Source organism: Mobula birostris, chromosome 26 (genome assembly GCF_030028105.1).
Source record: "Mobula birostris isolate sMobBir1 chromosome 26, sMobBir1.hap1, whole genome shotgun sequence".
Taxonomy (NCBI): Eukaryota; Metazoa; Chordata; class Chondrichthyes; order Myliobatiformes; family Myliobatidae; genus Mobula; species Mobula birostris.
The window spans coordinates 1,456,813-1,481,895 of NC_092395.1; the positions used below are offsets into that span (position 1 = coordinate 1,456,813).

The following is a 25,083-nucleotide window of genomic DNA, read 5'->3' on the forward strand; positions in this document are numbered from 1 at the left end:
CACTCCCACGTGGAGAAGATCCCGAGTGTGTTATCATTTCTGCTGTAGCATGAGCCCTTACCTTGAAATATGATTTTAGTTCTGTCCAGCGGTGCCACTGTTGTCTTTGCCACAGCCCCAGCAATCGCCCCAGAGACGAGAGAATTGATAATCTCGTGCTTTCCTCTCACTTCCTGATACAGTGAACAGAAAAACACCTCAGAAGCCCAATGGACGCTGCATATTTTGAGCAACACACAAAATGCTGGAGGAACTCAGCAGGTCAGGCAGCATCTATGGAAGAGTGTGAACAACAATATTCCAGGCAGAGACCCTTTATCAGAGGTATTCCATAGATGCTGCCTGACCTACTGAGTTCCTCAAGCATTTTGTGTATTGCACAAAGGCACTTCAATATTCTTGTAATAACACTGCAGAAGATGGAAATGGCTACCATTTCTGAAGAAAAATTTGCCAAGAATAATCATGAGCATAAGACCATGATCGCCTACGTCATACAACACAGCACATGATGATGATGACGATGACTACAACAATTCTAAAGAACTGCTGCTGTAAAACAACAGAATCAGAATTATCACCGGCATGCGACCTGACATTTGTTAACTTAGCAGCTCAATACAATAAATAAGAGAAAAAAATAATTTAAAAAATAAGTAAATCAATTACAGTATTTGTATATTGAATAGATAAAACCATGCAAAAAACAAATACTGTATATTAAAGTAGTGAGGTAGTGTCCAAGGGTTCAATGTCCATTTAGGAATCGGATGGCAAAGGGGAAGAAGCTGTTCCTGAATCGCTGAGTGTGTGCCTTCAGGCTTCTGTATCTCCTACCTGATGGTAACAGTGAGAAAAGGGCATGCCCTGGGTGCTGGAGGTCCTTAATAATGGACGCTGCCTTTCTGAGACACCGCTCCCTAAAGACGTCCTGGGTACTTTGTAGGCTAGTGCCCAAGATGGAGCTGACTAGATTTACAACCTTTGCAGTTTCTTTCAGTCCTGTGCAGTAGCCACCCCCCCCCCCCCCATACCAGACAGTGATGCAGCCTGTCAGAATGCTCTCCATGGTACAACTATAGAAGTTTTTGAGTGTATTTGTTGACATGCCAAATCTCTTCAAACTCCTTATAAAGTATAGCCGCTGTCTTGCCCTCTTTATAACTACATCAATATGTCAGGACCAGGTCAGATCCTCAGAGATCTTGACACCCAGGAACTTGAAACTGCTCACTCTCTCCACTTCTGATCCTTCTGTGAAGATTGGTATGTGTTCCTTTGTCTTACTCTTCCTGAAGTCCACAATCAGCCCTTTCATCTTACTGACGTTGAGTGCCAGGTTGTTGCTGCGGCACCACTCCACTAGTTGGCATATCTCACTCCTGTACGCCCTGTCGTCACCACCTGAGATTCTAACAACAATGGTTGTACTGTCAGCAAATTTACAGATGGTATTTGAGCTATGCCTAGCCACATGGTCATGTGTATAGAGAGAGTAGAGCAGTGGGCTAAACACACACCCCTGAGGTGCACCAGTGTCGATCGTCAGCAGGAGGATATATTATCACCAATCCGCACAAATTGTGGTCTTCCAGTTTGGAAGCCGAGGATCCAACTGCAGACGGAACTACAGATGCCCAGGTTCTGCAACTTCTTAATCAGGATTATGGGAATGATGGTATTAAATGCTCAGCTACAGTCGATGAAAGGCATCCTGACGTAGGGGTTTGTGTTGTCCACGTGGTCTAAAGACGTGTAGAGAGCCATTGAGATTGCGTCTGTCGTTGACCTATTGTGGCAATAGGCAAATTGCAATGGGTCCAGGTCCTTGCTGAGGCAGGAGTTCAGTCTAGTCATGACCAACCTCTCAAAGCATTTCATCACTGTTGATGTGAGTGCTACCGGGTGATAGTCATTAAGGCAGCCCACATTATTCTTCTTAGGCACTGGTATAATTGTTGCCTTTTTGAAGCAAGTGGGAACTTCCACCTTTAGCAGTGAGAGGTTGAAAACGTCCTTGAGTACTCCCGCTAGTTGGGTGGCACAAGTTTTCAGAGTCTTTCCGGATATTCCATTGGGACCTTCCGCCTTGCGAGGGTTCACTCTCTTTAAAGACAGGCTAGCACCTACCTCTGAGATGGAAATCACAGGGTCATCAGGTGCAGCAGGGATCTTCACAGCTGTAGTTGTGTTCACCCTTTCAAAGCGTGCGTAGAAGGCGTTGAGTTCATCTGGTAGTGAAGTATCGCTGCCATTCATGCTATTGGGTTTCGCTTTGTCGGAAGCAGTGTCTTGCTGACCCTGCCAGAGTTGCTGTGCATCCAATGTTGCCTCCAAGCTCGTTCAAAATTGTCTCCTCGCCCTTGAAATAGCCCTCCACAAATCATACCTGGTTTTCTGTTACAGGTCTGGGTCGCCAGACTTGAATGCCACAGATCTAGCCATCAGCAGATGGCATACTTCCTGGTTCATCCACAGCTTTTCACAAATGGCAGCAATATGGAAGTGTAAGGGCAAGTGCTACACATGCCCGTACACTTCCTCCCTCACCACCATTCAGGGCCCCAGACAGTCCTTCCAGGTGAGGTGACATTTCACCTGAGTCAGCTGGGGTGATTTACTGCGTCTGGTGCTCCCGGTGCGGCCTTCTATATATTGGCGAGTCACCTACCACCCCACCAGCCTCCGGGTCCAACAGATTATTCTCCGTAACTTCCGCCATCTCCAACGGGATCCCGCCACCAAGCACATCTTTCCCTCCCCCCCCCCCCTCTGCTTTCCGCAGGGATCGCTCCCTACGTGACTCCCTTGTCCATTCGTCCTTCCCACCAATCTCCCTCCCGGCACTTATCCTTGTAAGCGGAACAAGTGCTACATATGCCCGTACACTTCCTCCCTCACTACCATTCAGGGCCCCAGACAGTCCTTCCAGGTGAGGCGACACTTCACCTGTGAGTCGGCTGGTGTGATATACTGCGTCCGGTGCTCCCGATGTGGCCTTCTATATATTGGTGAGACCTGACGCAGACTGGGAGACAGTTTCGCTGAACATCTACCAGAGAAAGCAGGATCTCCCAGTGGGCACTTGTCTATATGAAACACTGTCACAAGAAAGCAGCCACCATCACCAAGGACCCCATCATCCAGGCCATGATTTCTTCTTGCTGGTAGGATGTACTGGAGCCCCAAGACCTACACACCTGTTTCAGGAACAGGCTTTACCACTCAACTATCAGGCTTTTGAACCAGAGGGAATAACTTCACGTGCCCACAACCTATGGACTCAAACTTTTAAGGATTCTTCATCTCATGTCTTAATATTGATTGCTTTTTCTCCTCTTTGTATTTGCACACTGGTTGTTTGTCTGTCCTGTTGCATGCAGTTTTCACTGATTCTATTGTGTTTATGAATGCCCACAAGAAAATGACAAATATGTACTTTGATAATACATTTACTTTGAACTTGCACCATAAACTTTGTAGTTACATTCTCACATGTGGGAGCTTGCAGCCCTCTGAAGCAGAGTTAACACTCAGCAAAACCTTACAAAAAGAACTCTGAGGTTAAAAGATGAGTAATGAGAGAAAACTGTGATAAGGTCATATAGAATAGATGGCACTACCATTTACCAGAACTGAGGGACAAATGTACTGCCAGTTAGGAATCGAGGCAGAAATCACATTTTCAATGACAACAGGGGCTTATAGAAAAAAGGATAAAAGCATATAGGAATATATCAGAAGTGTAAGATTACAACCAGCTAACAAGAGCAGAAAAAGGACAAATAGACTGGTTGCTTGGTTATTCTATGTGTGCAATTCTATGGGCCAGATATCAAAGGATTTTGTGGTGCCCAGTCAACAAGAGGGAAAATGCCATAGATAAGGAGCAAATAATAACTTATGCACTCTGCGCAAACATCAAAACACAGGATTGAAGACTATTAGACAGCAAGTGCAAGAGCAACCAGAGTCCAAAATAAATTTATCAAAATGCATATACAGTTGCAAGAAGTTTGTGAACCTTTTGCAATTACCTGACTTTCTGCATTAATTACTCATAAAATATGGTCTGACCTTCATCTAAGTCACAATAATAGACGAACACAATGTGCCTAAACCAATAACACAAATAATTTGTACTTTTCATGTCTTTAAAAAACACATTGTTTCATGATCCACAGTCTAGGCTGGAAAAAGTATGTTATCCCTTGTATTTAATAACTGGTAGAACCTCCTTTAGCAGCAATAACCCACCACCAAATGTTTCCTGTAGCCACTAATCAGATTTGCACAATGCAAGGAGGAATTTCAGACCATTCCTCTATATAAAATTGTTTCAGTTCATCAATATCTCGGAGACACCTTGCATGAACAGCCATCTTCAGGTCATATCACAGCATCTCAATTGGATTAAGATCTGGACTCTGGTCTTGGCCATTCCAAAGAACAAACTTTCTTCTTTTTAAACCATTCTGTTGTTCACTAACCCTAATCTTTCAGACCATTGCCTTGTTGCATTATCCAACTTCTATTAAGCTTCAGGTAACAGATTGCTACCCTGACATTCCCCTGTAAAATGTCTTGATACAATTTTGAGTCATTGGTGAGGCCAAATTCAGAGTATTGTGTACAGTTTTGGTCACCGAGTTATAGGAAAGATGTCAACAAAATAAGAGTACAGAGAAGATTTACTAGAATGTTACCTGGGTTTCATCACCTAAGTTACAGAGAAAGGTTGAACAAGTTGGGTCTTTATTCTTTGGAGCGTAGAAGGTTGAGGGGGGACTTGATAGAGGTATTTAAAATTATGAGGGGGATAGATAGAGTTGACGTGGATAGGCTTTTTCCATTGAGTGGGGGAGATTCAAGCAAGAGGACATGAGTTGAAAGTTAAAGGGCAAAAGTTTAGGGGTAACATGAGGGGGAACTTCTTTATTCAGAGTGGTAGCTATGTGGAACGAGCTTCCAGCAGAAGTGGCTGAGGCAGGTTCAACGTTGTCATTTAAAGTTAAATTGGATAGATATATGGACAGGAAAGGAATGGAGTGTTATGGGCTGAGTGCAGGTCGGTGGGACTAGGTGAGAGTAAGAGTTCGCCACGAACTAGAAGGGCCGAGATGACCCGTTTCCGTGCTGTAATTGTTATATGGTTATTGTTCCCTCAACGATTGTAAGCTCTGCAGGCCCTGAGGCAACAAAGCAGCCCCAAACCATGATGCTCCTTCCACCATGCTTCACAGTTGGGATGAGGTTTTGGTCTTAAGTGTGCTGTGCATTTTCTTCTCCAAACATAGCAGTGTGCATTTCTGCCAAAAAGTTCAACTTTTGTCTCATTTTTCCACAGAACATTGCCCCAGAAGCATTGTGGAAGATCCAGGTGGTCTTTTGCAAACTTCAGATGAGCAGCAATGTTTTTTTTTGGAGAGCAGTTGTTTCCTCCGTGGTGCCCTTCCATGAAGACCATTCTTGTTCAGTGCTTTTCTTATATTAGACACATGAACAGAGACTTTAGCAAGTTCTAGAGATTTCTGCAGGTCTTTTACTGTGGGTTCTTTTTCACCTCCTTCAGCAATGTATTTTGTGCTCTTGGTAAGGAGCAGAGCAGCAGTATTGAATTTCCTTCGTTTGTAGACAATTTCTCTTACTGTGGACTGATGAACACTCAAGTCTTTAGAAATACTTTTGTAGCCTTTTCCAGCTTCATGCATCTCTACAATTCTTTTTCTAAGGTCCTATGAAAGTTGTTTTGATTGAAGCAAGATGCACTTAAACAGATCTTTCTTTGGAAGAGCAGGCTCTGTCAGTAACCTGACAGTCTTAAAAAAAAAAAAAGGGCAGGGCACCTCCAATCTCATCTCATTGATGTGTAATGCCTTGGTTAAGAACATGTTTTACTGTTTTCTACTGCTATGCTGTGGTATCTTTATCTTAGCAGTTTTTCTGCAAATACAGTTAAATGCAGTCCTTAGTTAAACCACAGAATAGCGTTTTGACTTCCGCCAAAGATAAGGAGCCATTTGCCCAACTTAAGAATGTTGGTCAGCCAGTCAGGTTTGTTTTGGTAATGTGTTGTTTCATTCTGTCCAGCAGGATGCAATGGAAAATTCAATAGAGCTGGGCTGTGTCAGATTTTTAAAGGACAGTAGTTTGGTGTGGGGTCTTTTGCGAGTAGGTGCAGAGAAGAGCACAAGGAAAGATGATGGAGCATCCCACCAGCAGGGGAGACCCATTTGCAAGGAGTACTTTATGCACCCGAATGGTTTCAAGGAGGATGTGCCAATGCTTCCGAGTTAGCCAGTTCGTTCGTGAACAACAGGAATTCTGCAGATGCTGGAAATTCAAGCAACACACATCAAAGTTGCTGGTCTGTAGGAAGAGGTGCAGTCGACGTTTCAGGTCGAGACCCTTCATCAGGACTAACTGAAGGAAGAGTGAGTAAGGGATTTGAAAGTTGGAGGGGGAGGGGGAGATCCAAAATGATAGGAGAAGACAGGAAGGGGAGGGATAGAGCCAAGAGCTGGACAGGTGATAGGCAAAAGGGAATACGAGAGGATCATGGGACAGGAGGTCCGGGAAAAAAGACAAGGGGGGGGGACCCAGAGGATGGGCAAGAGGTATATTCAGAGGGACAGAGGGAGAAAAAAGAGAGTGAGAGAAAGAATGTGTACATAAAAATAAGTAACAGATGGGGTACGAGGGGGAGGTGGGGCCTAGCGGAAGTTAGAGAAGTCGATGTTCATGCCATCAGGTTGGAGGCTACCCAGACGGAATATAAGGTGTTGTTCCTCCAACCTGAGTGTGGCTTCATCTTTACAGTAGAGGAGGCCGTGGATAGACATGTCAGAATGGGAATGGGATGTGGAATTAAAATGTGTGGCCACTGGGAGATCCTGCTTTCTCTGGCGGACAGAGCATAGATGTTCAGCAAAGCAGTCTCCCAGTCTGCGTCGGGTCTTGCCAATATATAAAAGGCCACATCGGGAGCACCGGACGCAGTATATCACCCCAGTCAACTCACAGGTGAAGTGTTGCCTCACCTGGAAGGACTGTTTGGGGCCCCGAATGGCAGTAAGGGAGGAAGTGTAAGGGCATGTGTAGCACTTGCTCCGCTTACACGGATAAGTGCCAGGAGGGAGATCAGTGGGGAGGAATGGGGGAGGGGGAACGAATGGACAAGGGAGTTGTGTAGGGAGCGATCCCTGCGGAATGCAGGGGGGGGGGGGGGGAGGGAAAGATGTGCTTAGTGGTGGGATCCCGTTGGAGGTGGCGGAAGTTACGGAGAATAATATGTTGGACCCGGAGGCTGGTGGGGTGGTAGGTGAGGACCAGGGGAACCCTATTCCTAGTGGGGTGGCGGGAGGATGGAGTGAGAGCAGATGTACATGAAATGAGGCAGATGCGTTTAAGAGCAGAGTTGATAGTAGAGGAAGGGAAGCCCCTTTCTTTAAAAAAGGAAGACATCTCCCTCGTCCTGGAATGAAAAGCCTCATCCTGAGAGCAGATGCGGCGGAGACGGAGGAATTGCGAGAAGGGGATGGCGTTTTTGCAAGAGACAGGGTGAGAAGAGGAATAGTCCAGATAGCTGTGAGAGTCAGTAGGCTTATAGTAGACATCAGTGGATAAGCTGTCTCCAGAGACAGAGACAGAAAGATCTAGAAAGGGGAGGGAGGTGTCGGAAATGGACCAGGTAAACTTGAGGGCAGGGTGAAAGTTGGAGGCAAAGTTAATAAAGTCAACGAGTTCTGCATGCGTGCAGGAAGCAGCGCCAATGCAGTCGTCGATGTAGCGAAGGAAAAGTGGGGGACAGATACCAGAATAGGCACGGAACATAGATTGTTCCACAAACCCAACAAAAAGGCAGGCATAGCTAGGACCCATACGGGTGCCCATAGCTACACCTTTAGTTTGGAGGAAGTGGGAGGAGCCAAAGGAGAAATTATTAAGAGTAAGGACTAATTCCGCTAGACGGAGCAGAGTGGTGGTAGAGGGGAACTGATTAGGTCTGGAATCCAAAAAGAAGCGGAGAGCTTTGAGACCTTCCTGATGGGGGATGGAAGCATATAGGGACTGGACATCCATGGTGAAAATAAAGTGGTGGGGGCCAGGGAACTTAAACTCATCAAAAAGTTTAAGAGCGTGAGAAGGGATTGAACAAGGGGTGATAAAACAGTGTCGAGGTATGCAGAAATGAGTTCGGTGGGGCAGGAGCAAGCTGAGACAATAGGTCGGCCAGGACAGACAGGTTTGTGGATCTTGGGTAGGTAGGAGGTAGAAACGGGAAGTGTAGGGTGTGGGAACTATAAGGTTGGTGCTCCCAATGTGGCCTTTTATATATTGGCGAGACCTGACGCAGACTGGGAGACAGCTTTGCTGAACATCTACGCTCCGTCCGCCAAAGAAAGCAGGATCTCCCAGTGGCCACACATTTTAATTCCACATCCCATTCCCATTCTGACATGTCTATCCACGGCCTCCTCTACTGTAAAGATGAAGCCACACTCAGGTTGGAGGAACAACACCTTATATTCCGTCTGGGTAGCCTCCAACCTGATGGCATGAACATCGACTTCTCTAACTTCCGCTAAGGCCCCACCTCCCCCTCATACCCCATCTGTAACTTATTTTTATGCACACATTCTTTCTCTCACTCTCCATTTTCTCCCTCTGAATATACCTCTTGCCCATCCTCTGGGTTCCCCCCCCACCCCCCCCGTCTTTCTTCCCGGACCTCTCGTATCCCCTTTTGCCTATCACCTGACCAGCTCTTGGCTCTATCCCTCCCCCTCCTGTCTTCTCCTATCATTTTGGATCTCCCCTCCCCCTCCAACTTTCCAATCCCTTACTCACTCTTCCTTCAGTTAGTCCTGACGAAGGGTCTCGGTCTGAAACGTCGACTGCACCTCTTTCTACAGATGCTGCTTGGCCTGCTGCGTTCACCAGCAACTTTGATGTGTGTTGCAGCTCGTTCGTGATGTTCTTTGAGGGAATTTGGCGCCATGAGTAAAGTGATACACCCAACTACTACAGTAACGAGCTCCAACATTCATATACACATTTAGACTGCTTTAACTGCAATGGCCCCTTTTGTTTTTATTTTTCTATTAACTGTTTGTTAAAGTCAAAATATTGGTAAATATACTTTCACCGTAATTGTATGCTGGTATACAATCTGTCATTTTCTGGTGAACAATAATTTTGCATGTATTTACACAATGTTCACCACAATTTCCACTCTCAGACAATCCAGTGTTCGTTTGGTTAAACTCGAATCATACCAAACCTAGACATATGTTGCATATTGAAGGTGGCTTTCTCACTGCCCAGTCACGTGACTGCTGGCAGAGTTAGCTAAGTTTGTTGTGAGCCACGGTGAGAGGGTCACTATTGGAATACCAGACTCCAAATAGCTTTTGTAGAAAACATTAACCCAGAGGTTCATAGACTGTGATTGTTTAAGTGGTGTACTCAGTATGGACAAGTAGTAGTACAATTGCTTGTGTGTTATTAGTTTAGGCTCATTATGTTAGTCTATTGTTGTGACTTAGATGAAGATCAGGCCACATTTTATGAGTAATCCATGCAAAAAACCAGGTAATTGCAAAGGGTTCACAAATAGATTCATTTTCCTGTGAGCACAATAGAATCAATGAAAAACTACATGCAGAGACTGACAAACAACCAATGTGGAGGTGGTGACAAATCGTGCAAAAAAATAATACTGAGAACACAAGTCTGGCAAAGTGAGTCTGTAGAATCAGTTCAGAGCTGAGGTGCATGAAGTTATCCACAGCAGTTCAGGAACCCGATGTTTGTAGGATCCAAGGCCCTTGTACTTCCTACACAATGGTAGTAGCAAAATTGTGTCTGGCCCAATGGATATTTGTGCAATCACTCTGCTTGGAACATTGAAAGCTACCTGGTTATATCACGGTCTGGTATGGCAAATACAAAAAAGAATAATAATTATACGAATACATAACATCAAGAACATAAGTTGTAAGTGCTTGAAAGTGAGTTCACAGGTTGAGGAATCAGTTCAGTGCAAGGGTGAGGGCCACGATTCACAGCACAGAAGTTCAACGGTTCATTTTATCAAAGTACGTATGTACAACTCTGGTATCTCTTTTCTTTCCAGATAGCCATGAAATACAGAACAACCATGGGTGTTATTGAAAGACATCAACCCCACCCATGCACAAAGAAGAAGAAAACTCATAATCCTCAAATCCCCACCCCATCCCTCGCACAAAAAAGTACAGTGACAATAGCATCAAACCTCCAAACCCTCTCACACAAAAAGTAACATACTGCCCACCTAATTGGTAACAAGAAAGAAAACACAAAACTGAAGGAGACCCATATAAATTACAGTCTAATAATTACATAATACAGAATATAGAAAGCATCCTCCCGTCAGCATTTGAGGAGAATGGCCTCAAACTCATTCCTTCCATGAAGAGTGACAAATACACTAGGTCTAAATGCCACTGACCTGGCTAACAACCGCTGTCGACCCCATGGTCTCGGTGAAGAACGACCGCTGACCTCTTGCACATACACTTCAATGATTCAAATGTCGATACTTCAAAATGGAACCATTTATGACCCCGCACCCCGTCTTTGGTCCTCTCCACAAGGCAGCTCACACTCACATTCCTCTCTGAGGACTGCAGAGTGCTAAGACCATTCAATCGAATTCCAAACTGAATGTCATAGGCTCCAACAATTTCAGAAACACAATCAAGACAAAAAGGAACAAGCAGATGTAAAGGAAGTGAAATAATTGAAGAGACTGGCTATCTGATAAATGTGACCTAAGGAATTGTCATTCGCTGGTGCCACCTTGACCAACATCTGCAAAGTACTTTTACAGAAAGTATATTTAAAATCCAGTTACTGATGCAAAGAAAGGCAACAGCCAAGCTGCATGCAAAGCAAGCTCCCACAATGTGAAATTTAATAGGAGATGGGGCAGGGTTTGTGATGGTGGCAAGGATAAATATGGAGGAAGAATTATTATTTGTTCCAGCTGCCTTCTTTGACATAGAAGCTACAGCTGCCAGGAAACGCACACGACTTGGTGATAGAAAGGTCGGCAGAGTTTCCTCAAATCCACCGTCAGCTATTTCTGTGCTCGTGTTAAATTTGAGTGGTTTCAAATTTCCCCAGATGTTAACTCGAAGTAGCAAATGTACATACTGTACAGCAAATATACACACACTTTAAGACCATCAGGAAATGTAGCAAGCAAAGCTTGTAGCTTAATTTTCAGTACAAAGTACAGCTATGTTAATACAACACTATTTAGCTATAGTAACCCCAAAGGGTGGCAGGGTGGAGATACATCTATACCAAAGGAGATGTAAGGCACCCCTTCACTCCACAAGCCTGCAGGCCACCCTTGGTCAAGTATAGCACTCGCTTAGCTGCCCAGCCACCAATCAGGGTCATGTGAAGCCATGGGAGCAGGTGGTGAATGGTCGTATGAGCAGCTGGTGCACAACACAAGTCCTGGTTATGCAACCACTGATACCAGGCAGATAATCTCTGAAAAGTATTAATAATGGTTGGGGTCACCCATCTTGTAAAGACTCTGCCCAGAAGGCAATGGCAAATAACTTCTGCAGAAAAAATTTGCAAAGAATAGTCATGTCATATGACACAGCACAAAACGAATGAACAAACCGCAATTAGTTGCTGGAAATTTCCTTGACATTGCCATTCACACCATGCCATTTCCAAAGAAAGGTACAGAAAGAATCTACTCTGGGGTTCATGATCAAGCTTGCTCAATCCAATAACAAGTTTTGCCAACATTCTAAATTGAACAATCAATAATCTGCAACTTTAATGTAATGCTGAATTTTATAACCACAGTAGGTAGTGGCTAGCAATGCTTTACAGCACCAGTGACCAGAATTCAATTTGCATCACTGTTTGTAAGAGTTTTTACGTTCTCCATGACCGCGTGGGTTTCCACCAAGTGCTCCGGTTTCCTCCCACATTCCAAAGACGTACTGATTAGAAATTAACTGGTCACGTAGGCGTAATTGGGCAATGCAGGCTCATTGGACAGGAAGGACCTGCTTTTGTGCTGCATCTCTAAATTTTTAAAGAATTAAAAACCATCTATCCAAACACATTGACAACTTTTGCTCATCTACCTTCAGTTGCCCCTACTTGAAGGGTATTTGAAGAGATTAAAAGGGAGTAGAGTTGTGCAGAATTCGAGTTAGAAGGGAAGTGACAGTTCCTTCCCAAGGTTAATATTTGATATTATTTTTAAAGGGATTTGACCATTCATTCATCATTGTTCCTGGTAATGTAAATGGCCATTAACACCCTTCACTGAAACTGTTAGCAAAGCAGCAGTGAGAGAACATGTCTTAGCTCCAGACCCAACCACAACAGCTCAGTGTTTCTTCCCCAGCAAACATGCAAACTGAGAAAGTACAATGTCCACCTTTAATCCATTGGTGTTGAGGAACCACTCAACCCTCAAAGCTGAACTGCAGACAAAAATTGCTACCATGTGCAAGCAAAATGATAATGGAAATCGTAGGGGTAGTATCTCTGCACTGCTCTGAAACAAATGTTGTTTGTGCACATTTTTCAGTGTAAAAAGACATCAGGCTATTTAGCAAATCCCTGGTCTACGACATTGACTCATCACCCATTTTCACGCACACCTCATCATTAGTCGACCCACAGTTCAAATAGAACATACAACAGGATAGGTCCTTTATCCCATGACGTAGTGCTGACCTTTTAACTTACTCCATGATCAATCTAACCCTTCCCTTCTGCATTGCCCTCCATTCTAATTTCATCCATCTCTTAAGCATCCCTAATATATATGCCTCTACCACCCCACTGACAGCGTGTCCCATGCACCCACCAATCCCCTTTTAAAAAACTTGCCTCTGACATCTTCCCTTATACTTTCTTCCAATCACATTAAAATTATGCCCTGGGAAAAATATCTAGATATCCACTATCCATGGCCCTTATCTTGTATACCCCTATTCCTTCACTCCAAAGAAAAAAGCCCTAGCTCCTCAACCCATTTTCATACGCGATGGTCTCTAACCCAGGCAGGATTAAGTGGTCACATGTTCCTCATTCCTTGAAAGCACTAACCTGCTACAACAAATTCCGTGGATATTTTCAAATGCGGTACAATACTCAGATGCAATACTACAGGATCATCTGAGCTATTCTCCTTCCCAGTCACTTGTTATCTAACAGTGCCCTATTCAACCCTGATATCCCAATACACTCCTGGCTGGCATCCACTCAGTCACCACAAAAAATAAATTCAAGATGTGTTGGTCTACGGCCCAGTCCATTACAGATTCACTCAAACACTGAAACCCAATACAACCTTTGGACTCACATTTAAGGACAGGACATCTTGTGATCTTGATATTTATTGCTTATGATTTTTCTTTTCTTTTTTTTATTTGCACATTTTGTCTTTTGCACATTAGTTGTTTGTCAATTTTTTATTGATTCTATTTGTTTCTTTGCATTTACTGTGTATGCCTACAAGAAAATTAATCTCAGGGTTGTATATGGTGGTGTGCACACACACACATTGATAATAAGTGTACTTTGAACATGGCTTTACCCTCATCTAGGAGTACCTGATGTATGCAAGTTATGAAATCTGCCCTTACTAGGACTGTAATCTGAGGCACATTACCATAAGACTTGGGAGCAGAATTAGGTCATTCAGTCCATTAAGTCTGCTCCACCATTCCATCATGGCTGATTTATTATCCCTCTCAAACTCAACCTCCTGCTACCTCTCCGTAACATTTCACGCCCTGACTAATCAACAACCTGTTTTAAATACAGTGTTCTCAAAGACTCTCTGCCTCCACAGCCATCTGTGGCAATAAATTTTGCAGATTCACCAACCTCTGTCTAAAGAAATTTCGCTTCATCTCCATTCTAAGTGGACATCCCGCCACTGAAGCTGTCCTAGACTCCCCCATTACAGGAAACATCCTTTCCACATCCACTTTAGAAACACAGAAAACTTACAGCACAATACAGGCGCTTCAGCCCACAATGCTGTGCCAAACGTGTAGTTACTTTAGAAGTTACCTAGGGTTACCCGTAGCCCTCTATTTTACTAAGCTCCATGTACCTACCTAGGAGTCTCTTAAAAGACCCTATCATATCAGCCTCCACCACCATCGCTGGCAGCCTATTCCATGCACTCACCACTCTGTGTAAAAACTTACCCCTGACATTTCTTCTGTATCCATTTCCAAGCACCTTAAAACCATGCCCTCTCATGTTAGCCATTTCAGCCCTGAGAAAAAGCCTCTGACTATCCACACGACCAATGCCTATCATCTTACACACCTTTATCAGGTCACCTCTCATCCTCCGTCACTCCTAGGAGAAAAGGCCAAGTTCACTCAACCTATTCTCATAAGGCATGCTCCCCAATCCAGGCAATATCCTTGTAAATCTCCTCTGCACCCTTTCTATGGTTTCCACATCCTTCCTGTAGTGAGGTGACCAGAACTGAGCACAGTACTCCAAGTGGGGTCTGACCAGGGTCCTATGTAGCTGTAACATTACCTCTTGGCTCTTAAACTCAGTCCCACGATTGATGAAGGCCAATGCACCGTATGCCTTCTTAACCAAAGAGTCAACCTGTGCAGCAGCTTTGTGTCCCCTAAGGACACAGACCCCAAGATTCATCTGATCCTCCACACTGCCAGGAGTCTTACCATTAATACTATATTCTGCCATCATATTTGACCTACCAAAGTGAACTATCTCACAATTATCTGGGTTGAACTCCATCTGCCACTTCTCAGCCCAGTTTTACATTCTATTGATGTCCCACTTTATCTAGGCCTTTCATCATTCGATAAGTTTCAATGAGATCCCCCCCTCATTCTTCTGAACTCCAGTGAGTACAGGCCCACAGCCATCAAACATTCATATTAACCCTTTCATTCCCAAGGCCATTGCTGCATGCACATTTTTGAAATCTGCCCTTACTGGGCCTGTAATCTGAGACATCACCACTGAATGCAAAGACATCATTTACTGCTATACCCAAGGCATTTCCATTTCAGGCTCCAAGATTTGATCAATAAGGTAATCAATGTGACCTCTACTTGAGTCCCAAATCAAATCCATTCCTACCTTTACTTGACTAGGAGCAGTTTCCAAAGGTTTCTCTGCAACATTCTCCATAACAGTTCCCCTCACGTATACAGAAGTGTCAATCACAGGAGTCCTGAAAAAGAGGTTTTTAAAATGTTAATGATTTATTGAAAGAGAAAGGGAAAGGGCAAGTTTTGTTTATTTATTTAGAGCAGAGATTCTCAACCTTTAAGCCATAGACCCCTACCATTAACTGAAGGGTCCGTAGACCGCATGTTAGGAACCCCTGATTTAGAGATACAGCACAGAATAGGCCATTCAAGACGTGCTCCCAGCAACCCCCGATTTAACCCTTGTTTAATCATGGGACAATTTACAGTAACCGGTCCATCTTTGAACTGTGGGTGAAACCAGAGCATCTGGAGGAAACCACGGAGGACATACAAACTCCTTACACAAGATGCTGAGATTGAACTCCAAACTCCCAACTGTAACAGGCTTTCTGGTCAAGTCCAGTAGAACACCATTTCTACAGTGTGGAGTTTAAATACAATAATATTGGTATAGTACATTCAGCTTTTGGTTAAACTATTCTCCATATGCTTTTCTATCAATTTGGAAACAGGAGATTCTGCAGATGCTGGAAATGCAGAGCAACACATACAAAATGCTGGAGGAACTCAGGTCAGGCAGCATCTATGGAATGAATAAAATGATGACATTTTGGGACAAGACCATTCTTTAAATGTCAGTACTTAAAGTATAGAATGACCATTTTAAAATTTCTGTTCATATTCTCCAGTTCAATGCATTGCATCCATAATGGGGGGGGGCTAGATTATGAAGATATTCAAATAAAATACTCAAAACATTCAGCTTTCAAAAACCTGGAGTCATTCTGTGATCAGACTAGACAAAGCCAAGCATCTCCACAGTCAAGTTTATAATTACACAATTTCAAAACTAATCACTGAGCCACAAGAACGAAATACTGAAGGGGTTAACAGTGTTGCTGATAATGCATCCACAACTTTCAGGAGAGGTAAAGATGGGGGGAAAAAATCAGTTGGGGTGTCAATAGAAAAGGGAATGAAACAAGTACGTAGTCAGGAAGAGGGAAGGGTTAGATTGATCTTAAGTGGTCAGCACATTGTGAGCCAAATGGCCAGTACTATGCTGTAATCTTTTGTTCTATGAAAAGTTTAAATACTGGTTGAAAAGAGAAAATGAAATACAGTGAAGTCAACCAAATAACAAAGTGGGTGAGCTCAGAGTTTCATCAAATTACAACTATAATTCTTGCTTTTCAGATGTCTTGTGATTAAGCACTTACATTGTTGCTTTATCTGATGCCGCAATATTTCATGCCTTTCAAAGCAAACAAGTATCCTTGGACACAATCCAACTTATGACAGAAGTCCATAATGTCAATGTCTATCAGTGGCAGGCAAACGATGCAAGGTTCATGTTCTCTGTTGCTACACATTCCTGAATGACTAATGTAGAATCATACATCATCTGCTGCCATATTTGCATAATGTCACCTGTTAATTTCTAACACCATCTCATCTAAAACCAAATGGCTTAACCATTCCTCCCTGAAAATTATGATCCGTCAAAAAAAAAAAGCGCTTACAGGCAGGTCCAGGCTTTTCTGAGTAACTTTTATGACCTCAGGCCATATGAGTTTTGCAGCTAATTTGATGCCATTGACTACAGACCAGATACCAGTATATAGTATTAATATAAACGGGGAGAGGAAGTGTAAAGTACTACGGCTCAGTATTAGGCCCTTTGATCCATCTAGTCTGTGCCAAACTGTTATTCTGCCCAGACCCACAGACCTGTACCTGACTATACCCCTCCCTTCTATTACTTATCTAAACTTCCCTTGATGGTACTTGAAGATTAGCATGGATGTCGTTAATGGCAGAAAGACTTATTGATGCAAGATCTTTAAACACTGGTCTTCTATCACTGGAACCCAGGACAGATTCGACCCATATTATCAGCATGAAAACTCACTCTCCAATGACCACACGATACTTACATAGAAAATGAAAGCAGCACTAGGTCAGGGCCAAAATCAATTGTTCAAGCATGGAATCCCTGTGGCACCAATCTATCCCCAATTTCCACCCCTCCCCCACAGTCCATTAGTGCTCTGAACAAGAGAAACAAACATTGACAAGAGATTTTGCAATGCTGGACATCAGAAGTAACACACAAAATGCTGGAGGAGGATCTCAGGAGATCAGGCAGCATCTATAGAGAGAAATAAACAGTCAACATTTCAGGATGAGAACCTTCATCAGAACTGCAGATCTGCCCTGAAGGATCTCAATTAAGTTCCCAGTCCTAGGAAGGTCTCATGTTGTTCAAGTTTTGATGATTTGAACATCAAGGACAATATGACAACACAGTGGTGGACATGATTAATAATGGGTATTACAATGGTGTGCTCGTCAGATTTATAGGAAGTGTAGAAGTCATACAGAAGCAATGACAGTGATGGGGAAACAGTCACACAGTAGTAATGAGACAAGGCATCACATTACACATAATTTTTAAAATTAATAAAAAGCTGTTTGAAAGTCCTGGTGGATTTTTGAACTCTCTATAACTCAGGGCACTAATTTGAGGGCCTCTGTTGGTCAGGGTCAACCATGGATGTTAGGTATCTACATGTTAGTTGTCTACAAAAACGCAACCTAGGCCAGTACCATAGGAAACTGCTGACCATGCAGCAGGCTTCCCCTTTCCACACAGCTGATGAATCCCAAGGAACAGCAGAGATCAATACAATTTAGCACCAGCGTCGTCACAAGAGTTGCTAGTCAGTGTTCCAGACTTTTCCTCTGGATTTACTCCTGAAGCCTGTCCCATGAGTGGGTATAGCCACAAGACAGCTGAAGTTTGAGATTAGAGGTTTCCTTCTCTTGGATTAGCTGCGAACCATGGCTGATAAGCCCTATCTGCCCAGAGTGACAGGTTTTAAGGAGTCAGTAACCCACCTTTGCCCCTTTTCCTGTCAGTCAAAACAGTTCAGCCAGGCTTAGTATCTAAGCCCCACATGATGACTAGGAACTAGACTTGATTGTTGGAGGTTATCTGAGATATGCGCCATTGGGAGCATCCAATAGGCAGTTGGAGCTCATCCCCACTATCTACTCCCCACCCTGGGCACTCTAGCATATTATAAGAAAACACAAGCACAAGTCACAGGCTGATGTTTGATTCTCACTGGTTTGTGTAGTTCTGTTCCACAATGAGCCGTGCATTTACCAAACAACACATCTTGGCATTTACAATAATGTTAATTCCCAACAATAATGTTAATTCCCAACCTAATTAAGTGGTTCAATTAAATACTACCTAACTGTCTTCACTTTACACCAGATTGAATTAAAGGCAAAAACGGTTATGAACACCCTGGAGTGTTGCTGTTCCAAACAGAGCCCCGTTGTGAACAGCATCACAACTTACACTTAACAGGACCGAAGAAACTTTGACATTCCACTACACTTGGGTCTGATGTACAAGAGACAGCAAGGCGCAACACAGCCTAGCAGCAGACTATAAACATCAAGAAATTTTGCAAATGCTGGAGGAACTCAACAGATCAGGCAGCATCTATGGAAATGAACATACAGTCTACATCTCAGGCAGAGACCCTTCATCAGGACTGGAAAGGAAGGGGGAAGATGGCAGGAGGTAGGCAGAGGTGAAGGAGGACAGTTTAGAAGATGATAGGTAAAGCCTGGTGGTGGGGAGGAGGGAGTGAAGCTGGCAAGTGATAGGTAGAAAAGGTAAAGGGCTGGAGAAGAAAAAATCTGATAGAGAGTGGAACCATGGGAGAAAGGGAAGGAGGAGGGGCACCAGAGGGAGGTGCTAGGCAAGTGAGGAGAAAAGATATGAGGCCATAGTGGGGATAGAGAAGGGAAGGGGGACTTACACTTAACAGAACTGAAGAAATTTTGACTTTCCAGTCGTAAGTCTGGATGCACAAGAGGCGCAAAGACCAGCATGATGGGTCTGATTAAGGATGTGGGCCACACTTAACTGTGCAGTCCCAGCAAAAGTCCCTTTTCAATAATGTCAGTCATATAAATAATAATACTTTATTGATCGTCTGAAATTATTTTGTTACAGCAGCATTTAAGAACACCATTTAGCAATATAATAGTAATAACTAGTAATAAAGTACAGAATAATATACACAGTAATTTACCAATAATAATGTATGAAATAAATGCACCCAACCTTCCATGAAAGCCCCTCTAGGAAGGCAACAAGATCTGACTTAGCACTTTCAACGTAGGATATCCTCAGATATTTCAATATCCTCAGATATTTCAAAGGGACATCAACAAGCATTCAGCAGATTTATTAACACTGACATATATTGTGAAATTTATTGTTTTGTGGCAGCAATACAGTAACAGATAAAATAGACAATAAATTACAATAAGAAATATGGTAGTGTTTATGGGTTCATTAATGGGATGGTGTCCAAGAACTAATCAGAAATACTAGAGATGCTGGAAATCCAGAATAACATACACAAAATGCTGGAGAAACACAGCGGGTCAAGCAGCATCTATGGAAATGAATGAACAGTCGATGTTTTGGACCAAGAACCTTCATAAGGACATCTTTATAGGAAAGGGAAGTGAGCTTTTGGGAAGCAATTCCTTGGAATCCAAGGGTAGGGAGGAACAAATCGAGAACAACAATGGAAGAATGCAAGATATCTCAAGAGCACTATGACACACAATGACCAGGACAATGGGGAGGCATGTGTCATTCAATTTGTTGTTTTGCAGCAGCAGTACACTAATACATAATAACTATAAATTACAATAACAAAAAGTGCAAAGAGATAAAAAACATTGATGTAGTCTACAATGTTCATTTTCCATCCAGTAACTTAATGGTGGAGGGGAAGAAACAGTTCCTAAAACATTGTGTGTCTGTGTGTGTGTGTCTGTCTTCAGGCTCCTGTCCTACCTCCGTGATGATAGCAATGAGAAGTGGGCATGTCCTGGGTGATGGGGGTTCTTAATGATAAATATCACCTTTTTGAGACATTGCCTTTTAAAAATGTTTTCGATGCTGAGGAGGCTAGTGCCAGAAGGAGAAATCTGAAAACAGGATGTGCAAATTAAACAGGCACTAACATGATCAATTTTGATGTTTAAAAGAGTCTAAAGAAAGAATTGAGTCAAATAGCAACCAAGTGAATATGGTATTAGCTGGAACATCCTCTGTTAAGAAATGGACTTAACAAAACAAAGGAAAAATAATCAAAGATAGAAAGACTGTACCGTATAACTCACCGAAAAGTCTCAGTGATTTAAATAAACTCAAGCTCAAATCTTCAGAGTGCTAACAAGAAATCACACGAATTGACTGACAGCAGATTTGCCTCCATTCCACGCATAACTTACCTACCATCTGACACCCTCTTCTCCTTTGTGTACTGGCCATGTCCCTCATTCCTGATGCAGGGTTTCGATTTGACAATTCATTTCCTCACATAGATGTTGCTCGACCTGCTGAGTTCCTTCAGAAGATTTTTTTGTTGCTTAAAATTCTGGTCCAATTCCAAAGCCTCCAGATGCAAGGTCAAAAGTGGGATGTTTGCTTATGATTACACAACACTCAATACCACTCACAATCTTAATAACAGTGAAACTATCTATACAGCGTGCACTGAGGCCTGAAAAAAGATTGACACTTGACCTGACTCGTGACAAGTATTCATCCCAGAAGACGTACAAAATCTAACTTCAACAAGATGATATCTATACCATTACCCCTTTGATATTCAATGGTATTACTACGGAGAACCCATCACGTATCATTGGAGGATAATAATTGATCGAAAAGTTTAACTGAGCCAGCCACAATTACTAAAGCACATACTTTTTCTTTTTGTATTGATGCAGTTTGCCTTTTGCACTTTGTTGTTTGTTCGTCCTGTTTGGTGTGGTCTTTCACTGATTCCATTGTTTCTTGGATTTACTGCGTATGCCCGCAAGAAAATTAATCTCAGGGTTGTTTATGGTAACAGATAAATGTACTTTGATAATAAATTGACCTTGAACATGGAATAGTGCTCTCTCACAACAGCAAGAACCTTAACATCCAGAGCAAAGCAGCTATTTCAGCAAAGCATCATGCCTGTAGTGCTTGCCTTTCTCACAATGCACAACTATCCTTGGCAACAAGGACAATGACATCTGGAATTTAGGTACACACATGCAAATTCTTCCCCCCCCACAACCCAGAATACTATCTGACACTTCAATGCTGCTGGCTAAATTATTGCAATGCTTCCAGAATATTTAATCAGATACAAGAAAAAGTGTAGATGCTGTAAATCCAAGTAACACACACATAATGCAGCTATGGAGAGGAATGAACAGTCAATGTTTTGGGTTCGATGAAGGGTCTCAGCCCAAAACATCAATTGTTTACTCATTTCCACAGATGCTGCCTGACATTCTGAGTTCTTCCAGCATTGTGTGCTGCTCTGAATTTCCAGCATCTGCAGAATCTCATGCTCATTGAGGTTGCTGTTACTCCCTGCCACCTTTCCTAGGGCAAACCAGTAGCAGCAACAAACACTGGCCTTACCAAACATCTTGTGAATTAATAAACAGCTTTTCATTTGCTTGAAATCTCAAAAGTATTTCAGAATTAACATTTCAGTCAAAGAGCCTTTGGCAGGACTGGGAAAGAGAAAGACACCAAGTTGGCCATTCTCATTTCTGTGAGGGACTTCAACTTGAAAAATTCACTTGACTTCTCATATTCCAGATGCTTTTAGTTCAGATGAGTTCATGTTTGGTCAAGGGCAAACTGGTTCTTTGACGTTCACCTATTGGTTAAAACTTTTGAACCCAGGAGAATAAGGGGCGACCTCATTGAAACCTATTGAATGGTGAGTGAAATACCTTGATAGAGTGGATGTGGAGAGGATGTTTCCTACAATGGGAAAGTCCAAGACCAGAGAGGGCTGCTCTTTTAGAACAGAGATGAGGAAGAATTTCTTTAGCCAGAGAGTGGTGAATCTGTGGAATTCTTTGCCATAGGGAGCTATGGAAGCCAAGTCTTTATGTATATTTAAGATTCTTGATTGGTCAGGACATGAAGGGATATGGGGAGAAGGCAAGGGATGGGTCCGAGATGAAAATTGGATCAGCCGTGATGACGTGGCGGAGCAGGTGCAAAGGGCCAAATGGCCCAATTCTACTCCTATATCTTATGGTCAATCAGGAAGGAAGGGATTCTTCTTACAAACAAGAGAAAATCTGCAGATGCTAGAATTCTAAACAACACACAAAATGCTGGAGGAACTCAACAGGTCAGGCAGCATCTATGGAAAAAAGTACAGTCGCCATTTCAGGCCGAGACTCTTTGGCAGGACTGGAGCAGTGAGGTAGATTAAGATAAAACAATAACAACGTTGAATAAAGTGTAACAGTTACAGACAAAGTGCAGTGCAGGTAAGCAATAAGGTGCAAGATCATAAAATAGATTGGGTCATGAGTCCATCTTATTGTACAAGAGGTTCATTCACAAGCCTGATGATAGTGCGATGAAGCTGTCCTTGAGCCTGGTACGTGTGCTTTCAGACTTTTCTATCTCTTGCCCGATTGGGGAGAGCAGGTGGGTGTGTTGGGGGGAGGGGGGAGAGAAAGAGGGAAAGAAAGAGGGGAAGAAAAGAGAACGTTCTGGGTGGGATCTTTGATTATGCTCACTGCATTATTTTGCCCCTCAGCATTGTTTTTATGTATACAGTTTGATTTCTTTTCCACATTAGCTGTTTGACAGTTTGTCTGTTCAGATATTATTTTTCTGTAAATGTTTGCATGTAAAACCCTGCCATAGACGGTCCCAGGCCTGGCTGCAAAAGGAGAAGGTTGTGGCATGGGGCGAGCAACCCCATCCCATAAAAACCCAGAGCTACAGAAGCTGCAAACATCTCATCCCTGAGAGAGGAAGGATCTTCGTGGTGCAGGCAACCTTCTATTGGCCCAGGAGAGGGGTTTCTGGCAAGCTGCTGTCAACAGCCTATGCCCCAATAGGGGTAATGGGCTTGGGAGGAAACGCTGCCAAAAAAAAAAATCAAGGGAGTATATGGCAAATAAATTTACTGGGGGTCCATGGAAAGAGGCTGGTTTCCATGATGTGCTGAGCTGTGTTCACAACTCTCTGCAGTTTCTTACGGTCATGGGCAGAGTGCACTAAATGGGGACATGAACGTAAACTTCATGTACAGTTGTGAAGGTTGCAAAATATTTAAAATAAAAATAAAGCACAAAGCTAACAGTTTATGCTAATACAACATGCTACTTTAAATACCTTTTTTAAAATCAAGGTCCAAGAGGTAATCTGGGAGGGTAAAATGACACAGTAACTGTAGTTACAATACATTACATCCATGCAGAGAACGAGCCTTTGTTGCTCCATGTCCAGAATAAAGAAACTAGGGACTCATGATCACAAATCAAACAAGATGGAGAGTGGTCTGATGAGTTTTTAAGCACTGCATGTCTGTGTTTCAGTCACAGGATTACAATTACAAACTGCCTAAATGTATTGCAATTATTGCTATAACCAGGGTAGCCAATCTGTACACTGTAAACTCCAACAGATACCAAATTAAGGAACAGATTAGCTTTTTCTCACATGTACATTAAAACAACAAAACGTGCAGTTTGTCTCAAATTAAATCAGCGAGGATTGTACTGGGCAGTCTGCAAGTGCCACCTCACTTCTGGTGCCAACACAGCACTAACCCGAACCTGTACAGCTTTGGAGCGAGGAAGGAAATCAGAGCACCCAGACGAAACCCACGCAGACACAAGGATAATGTACAAACTCCTTACAGACAGTGGCAGGAATTGAACCCAGATCAATTGAACACTGGAATGCTGGCACTAACCAGTACGCTACCTTGCTGCCCCCAATTCAACAGATAGCATTCAAAATGGCCAAAGTGCCCGTTTAGTGAGACAGGTGATATAGGGTTAATATTGCTCTGGAAACCAGGAATAAATCCCTATTCATCAGAACAGAGGGATATTTTCTATCCACCCAAAGGGGAGAGAGTCACATTATCAACTCAATGTTTTCAAATGTGCTTCGTCTCAACTTTTTGCCTGCACCACTATCGTCTTAGGGCAGTGAAACTAGCAGGAAGTATTATTGATCTGCAACAGAAGGGAGGCAAAAATACTGTCTGTAAGCTCAAGCCTCATCCCCCCTGTTTTGAGGCCAAAGTTTCAACCCTGTGAAACATTTGTCAATAATACACTTGCAACAATCTGGACTATGAACATAATTCGATGACCGTGCTTAAACAATCACTAGCAACTGGGCTGAACACCAGAATAAGTATATGCTTACAGAATTGTGAACCTCACTAATAACACAATGTTTATCAGACTTTGCACCATAAATGGAAATTCAGATTAAAACAAGAAAATACAGATAATATCAAGAATAAAAGGAGTAAAAGCAATTGTGTTTATATTGTACCTATCAAATCACAAAGCACTTCACACCCAAGAATTATTAAACTGCAGCCACTCAATAAGATGTCTAGTGTATTTTAACTTGGTTGGAAAAAACCAAATGGTTTATTCTACTGTGTTTAGTATTAACGTGAACAAGAGTGCTTCCCAGTTGATTTTTGACAGATGTTTGAGGTATATACTTAAATCTTTGCTCCTACTGGTGCACTTTCATTAAATTGTTATCAGCATCAACTGATTAAGAAATTCTCCCTTTAACCTTTGAAGTCTTTATTCCATTCATGGTTCTGATATGAAGGTTGTTTTCAAACACATGAGTGTTGTACAATAGTCTGAGTGTCATACAAATTACTTTTTAATATCTCAGGGAAGAGCTGTATCCAGCTATCACAACATC

The 25,083-nt window shown here is 42.7% G+C and overlaps 1 protein-coding gene across 5 annotated transcripts in view; it reads right to left on the reverse strand.

Moving 5' to 3' along the window:
• The window catches only part of slc25a42 (solute carrier family 25 member 42), a 91,020-nt gene that overhangs the window by 26,601 nt on the left and 39,336 nt on the right, over nucleotides 1-25,083 (reverse strand). For 3 of the 5 annotated variants that reach the window (XM_072244465.1, XM_072244466.1, XM_072244464.1), the window contains exons 2-3: nucleotides 15,178-15,271; nucleotides 62-173 (exon numbers count right to left, since the gene is read on the reverse strand). In XM_072244465.1, the coding sequence (XP_072100566.1) occupies nucleotides 62-173; nucleotides 15,178-15,228 (163 nt within the window). In that variant the 5' untranslated portion in view covers nucleotides 15,229-15,271. Of the gene's footprint in view, nucleotides 1-61; nucleotides 174-15,177; nucleotides 15,272-16,471; nucleotides 16,544-25,083 lie in introns of those variants that run through there. The other 2 variants (XM_072244463.1, XM_072244467.1) reach the window with 2 other exon arrangements.